The sequence below is a fragment of the Triticum dicoccoides genome, chromosome 6A (genome assembly GCF_002162155.2).
Source record: "Triticum dicoccoides isolate Atlit2015 ecotype Zavitan chromosome 6A, WEW_v2.0, whole genome shotgun sequence".
Classification (NCBI taxonomy): Eukaryota; Viridiplantae; Streptophyta; class Magnoliopsida; order Poales; family Poaceae; genus Triticum; species Triticum dicoccoides.
The window spans coordinates 1494249-1499840 of NC_041390.1; the positions used below are offsets into that span (position 1 = coordinate 1494249).

Consider the following 5592-nt stretch of genomic DNA (forward strand, 5'->3'; position numbering starts at 1 on the left):
AAGAAACATTGCTTCTGCGTCACCTCCTTTAGCCGAGCTCCAAGTTGATCTTTTCATAGCATGCATGTGGTGATTTACAGCCGCTAATCCCGGCATGCTATGGAAACTTTGCCGATGCTTCATGCCTTGCCCAATGTACCAGATCCCTCGGTTGACCAGCAAGCTGTCATTATTGCGGCCTGGGTACTCCTGCCTGTGCTACAGAGCATGAGTGAGGGGCCAGTTTCGCCACCGCCAACCGAGCGTCTTAAGGTGGACTCACTTCTGCCCTTAGTTGTAGCTTGGGTCTGTACTCCGCCTCCTCTAGGTCCTAGTCGTGCAGCAATATAGATGAGGAGAGTTCTACTCCTGATGCTGCTGCAACGAACTCCATTCGGGCAGGCATGTGGTTCATGTGGGTGATGATGTTGCTGTGGTCCGAGTGCCAATGCCTAACCTCAGAGACATGTTCACAATCAAGCTTTGCCAATTCCTATCTCAATTGTATTCTCGAAAATCAAAGACGGTTGTAGGTATGTTAAAATCAAAGGCATGGAAGGACCAATGATAGGAGGGTGGCGCTCAGCCTCAATCCAACATTTGCAAGAAGAGATCCAGCAAGTGCAAAGGCAAGAAGGATGGTGATAATGGGGAGGTGCAAGTGGTTTCATGATGCAGCTTTCTATGCTGCAAACATGGGCTCAGATGTGTCTGTTGTCTTTGTCGATGCATTATTCTCATCTTGCAGGCAGTCGATGGTGTTTCATTGGTGATGTTCTGACGTAATGATAGGGGGTTGCAGTAGTTCTGCGTGTGTATTTTGTGCTGTCTTTATGGTCTTTTTGATTCATATATCGGGAGTGAGCACGGGTCGAAAAAAATTGTGACGGTTTGTACTCGGCTTTCCATAAATTACGTGGGCAACTTTCTTCCTTTTACTAATGAATGAGGCAGATCTTTTGCCTTCGAAAGAAAAAGATGGAGTAAACTATGATATGAGTATACTGGTGCTGTTATCCACAGACCAATACCTGTTGCCAAGGGTCGCATGGAGTCTGACGATAAGATCGTCCTCCTCCTTAGAGAAGTTGCCCCTCCTAACCCCGCCCCTCAGGTAGTTGAGCCACCGCAGCCTGCAGCTCTTGCCACACCTTAGTAGCCCTGTATGCATACAATGGTAGCAGGAAGAGATGAACATACACGACAATTAAGTTTAAACTAATGAAGTAGTTTCTGCAGGCAAAAAAGAACAGGTAAAGGAGTCACAGCATATGCCATATTTACCCGCATTCTTGGGCAGAGACCTCCATGAGCCCTCGCCGTGCTGGGCAATATATTTTGCGAGCATGGCGTCCTCCTCCGCTGTCCATTTTCCTCGCTTCAGCCCCACCTTGTCGCAGCAAGGCCGCCTCCCCATCCTCGCAACACAATCGATTATCGATGGCACCTTGTACTATATTTGCCTCCCGAGCTCCCAAGAAATTTAATTATTAAACAAGCTAAGCTCGGGTGCCCGTTGCAGTAGACCGATATCCACGTATAAAAGGAGTTGGTGTGTGAGATCAAGGGGACGAGTTGATCCAAGACCAGGTTAGTTGGGGAGCCGGGTAATAAATAGGTGACTGTTGATTCCGAGAGCGATAGCAAGACAAGGCGCACCTCGTGATGTCGGCCGGGAGCGACCACGTTTTCCACACGCATGGACCGCCTATACACACTCGCCGGCCTCTTGCTTCCTACTCCCTCCGTTCGGTAAAAAGTGAACGTTTGGCTTTAAAATTTGTCGACAGAAGAGTGTACTTCTATCTTTCCAATGCACTTTAAAGTAGAAAAAAATATTTCTCTCTCATCACACGGTAATCAAGACCAATAAGAAGCTACACATTGTCTTCTTAATTTTTACATGCACTTAGCTCATTGGGAGTTGGTTAATTAAAGAGGGGAGAGATGATGACTTGCACTTTTCCAATGCATTTTTTTACTTCACTTCATAATTTGTCCTAAAATCTCTAGATGTTCACTCTTCACCGGACGGAGGGAGTACGTTTCTAAATAATAAACTAGCAAACTGGACCCCCACTATATGCGCTGGCAATATCTTTATCATATACACCCTCTAATTATTTTGTGAGGTTCTCCTTCAGTACACCCTCAAATTAAATGTAAGATTGTTTGGACCACTAAATAGTCTGAACGATCTTATATTAGTTTACACAAGACGTACTCTTTTAGACAAGAGAGCTTGATGATCCACTTAATAATACTTAATAATATGTAACATTAATCCAGTCAAATATCAATATCTCGGACCCAACTTTTCGTAGACTTAGGCATATATGTATTTTTGCACTCACTACTGGAATAAATTTATGTCCCTAGTGTTGGGCTGTTTGCCGAGTTTATTTTATTGCGCACTCGCCAAACACGGCCTTTGCTGAGTTCGTACAGAAACGTTCAGCGAAAGGATCACTCTCGGCGAAGCACAATCTTTGACGAACACGGGGACAAACACATGGCAAAAAGATTACACTAGGTAAAAAATGAGGCCGACACTTGGAAATAATCTAGCACTTGCCAAACACAGTCACACTTGTTCGTGGACGGCGATGTTGATGGCTGAGTGACGGCACGGTTCCCCTTAGTGCATGACATAGAGCACTCGTCAATTCTTTTATTTCCATTTCTTCCTTCTATTTTCTTTTCTTTTTATTTTCTTTCTTTCATTCATTCTTCTATTTTCTGTTCCGCCTCTAAGGCCGCAATGCTAATGTGCTGATATCGGAGGCAGTTATTGAAGCGCCTGCATTGATATCGGGCAACAAGCAGTATACAAAGAGAAACCTCCTCCAATGCTAGGAGCATCAGACGTTGATTCCCGTTTGTTACCATCTCCTATACTAACATTACATCCAGATTCTTGAATAGATCAGCTTCTATTATATTCCTCGCATTTTCATAGTGCACATCCACTTTAATCTCATACTTGCATTGCATTATATTTCGTATATACGTTCGTATTGTCGCAATGTCTAGGGGCAACATATGCAACAAAATTTCTAGTTCTGCAATGACCGCCAATGGGGACAATAGTCCTTAGGTCATGCCGGCAGTGTCATTGTATATTTCACATTACAAGGAGTCCTGAGGTAGACTCTCGGCTTCTTGGATTGGACGTGGAAGGAGGTGACTTTATCGTATATGTAATACACTAAAATACGTATAATGATGCAATATGTATCGCAGAGAACCTTAATAAGTTACAAACTTACAGATGCTGCAGATAAACCGTCGTCGTCGTGCGGACCCTTCCAGTCTTTCTTTGCAATGCAAGTAAAATAGGAACACATCACCGATGTGATTAGTGGCACTACACAAGACAAACGTGTTCATTTTCTATATACTGTTTAGTGATCCATATGCATAAGGCATAACTGTCATGAGCTTAATATCTATTATATACTTAAAACAAAAGCCAAATAAGACACCACGTTCGTGCACATAAGCTAAAATAATATACACGATCGATCCATAATATTTACGGTAGAGATTTAAAAATATTATGTTATACGTACCTGAAGTGTATATGTCGAACCAACACATACGAAGTTGCATGAATAACTCTAGGACGTATTCCTTAAAAAAACTCTAACCGACACATATTTAGTTTTTCGCTACAGCTTCCGCAATGTTAGGTATCTGTTTCTTAGACCATGAGATCATGCCACTCCCGGATACTGCAGGAATACTTTGTGTGCTATCAAACGTCAGTTCGTAACTGGGTGATCATAAAGGTGTTGTACAGGTATCTCTAAAGGTGTTTGTTGGGTTGGGATCGTTACTAGGATTTGTCGCTCCGTGTGACAGAGATAAATCTTCGGGCCCTCTCGGTAATACATCACAAGAAGTGTAACAGCCCCAAAAAATGGGTAATCAATCTTTGTGTTGTTATTCCTTCCTAGCAGTCTTTTTAGAATCTTTCTCCGGAGATTATCAGATGACTCTGAGAGTTCAGGCCATTTTCAACCTTTCAAATCCTTACCTCTGCCTTTGATGTTGGTCAGGACCTCATTTGCATCATCTCAAACCCTCTCAAAACCCTAATTCCAAATTTTGGAATTTGGTTATGCCCTTTTGTGAATACAAAGGAGCCATCATTTTCCTTGATCTGCTGATCCTCCCATTTGTTCCCAGAGATCCTCCAACATCTCCAAACCTTGGATATGCAAAAGAAAAATGCTAAGTCTTATGCAATATTTTCCATTCGGGATTTATTCCTTCTTTTGCCTTTCTGAGGAATAAAATCCAAAGGCATAGCTAGCCATCTCCAAAATTCATGAAAATTTATGGAGATGATATTTGTGCCTAATACTAGCTCTGGCAAAAATATTGGCCATTATTAAATGAGGAAAATTGCCTTTTCTTATTTTAAGCCAATATACTATTTCTGCCACTTTTCAAAGGAGCTACCATTTTTATAGCAGAGAAAATTTCCAAATAATTTGTGGGGATTTCCTTGCGATATATTCACTTGTTCCATCCAAATCTCATGACCCGCAGTTCAAAAGTTGGGCACATGATCCAATGCAAGTTCCTGCCTTCTTTGAAATTTTGCAAAGGAAGTGCTTTATTCTTAGTTCCATTTGAGCTAAACTTTTTCAGGGTGATTAACATTGGCAAATCGCCCTTGGATACTAAAAATCAGCCCAATCCCTTCATCCTATCTCACTGTGCAATTTTTCAAAGTTTCTGACCAGATTGCAACTTTGTGAAGGAAGTACCTTCATGGAGTGTCCAAATTGGATGAAACTTTACTATCTTCTCGCATATACCAAATAATCATTCCCCACCAAAGTTCAGCTCATTCCATTGATCTATGTGAGCCCGGGATCAATTCTTTGTTTCTGTCCAAATTTTCAGTTTGTGAAGCAAGTATATTTTATATTGCTCCATTTTAGCTGACAATTTTCCTGAGACTTCTCCTAACCATATAAATTTCCTCCACAAAATTTAGGCTCATTTCAATTAGCCATTTTCAATGAGGATTTTTCTCAAGTTTCTGGAAAGAAATAATAGCTGTGAAGGAAGTACAATTTTGGCAAGTCCATTTGGTATGAAAATTTTACAGCATCATTACATGACCAAATAATCAAGCTTTGCCAAGGTTTAGCCCAATCCAACACTCCTAGTGAGTGTTACTTCATGATTTAGTTTCTGGGCCAGATTTGGCAGTTGCACAGTAATTATGTTAAATAGTTGTCCAAATCATCTCAAACTTAGCACAATCGTAGTCCTTACTACCATAAACCTCCCTGACATCAAGTTTCACTCTTAACCTCACTAGGTTAATCACGAAAGTGTGGACATTTTTGCTACAACAGACTTGTGAAGCATGTTGCTCTTTTCTCCCAGTGCCTCTGCTCGGTTCATCACTCCGGAATTGATGTATCTTGGAGGGACTCCATGCTAGACATCAGCTGGCATCTTGAATGAGTCCAAAGTGTGCCTTGTCGGTGGTGATCACGAGAGCTGCCGGCCAAAACGGTGGTCTGCGCACTATAGTCATCGGCAGCGTTGCTCCGACCGGTTTTGGGCCCTCATTAATGTCCCTCAGCC

At 42.0% G+C, this 5592-nt stretch overlaps 1 protein-coding gene across 1 annotated transcript in view; it reads right to left on the minus strand.

Moving 5' to 3' along the window:
* The window catches only part of LOC119316632 (transcription factor MYB12-like), a 7903-nt gene extending 6507 nt beyond the window's left edge, over nt 1-1396 (minus strand). Inside the window, exons 1-2 of the mRNA XM_037590996.1 lie at nt 1264-1396; nt 1011-1140 (exon numbers count right to left, since the gene is read on the minus strand). Of these exons, the coding sequence (XP_037446893.1) occupies nt 1011-1140; nt 1264-1396 (263 nt within the window). The remainder of the gene's footprint in view (nt 1-1010; nt 1141-1263) is intronic.
* Nucleotides 1397-5592: the final 4196 nt, after the last annotated feature.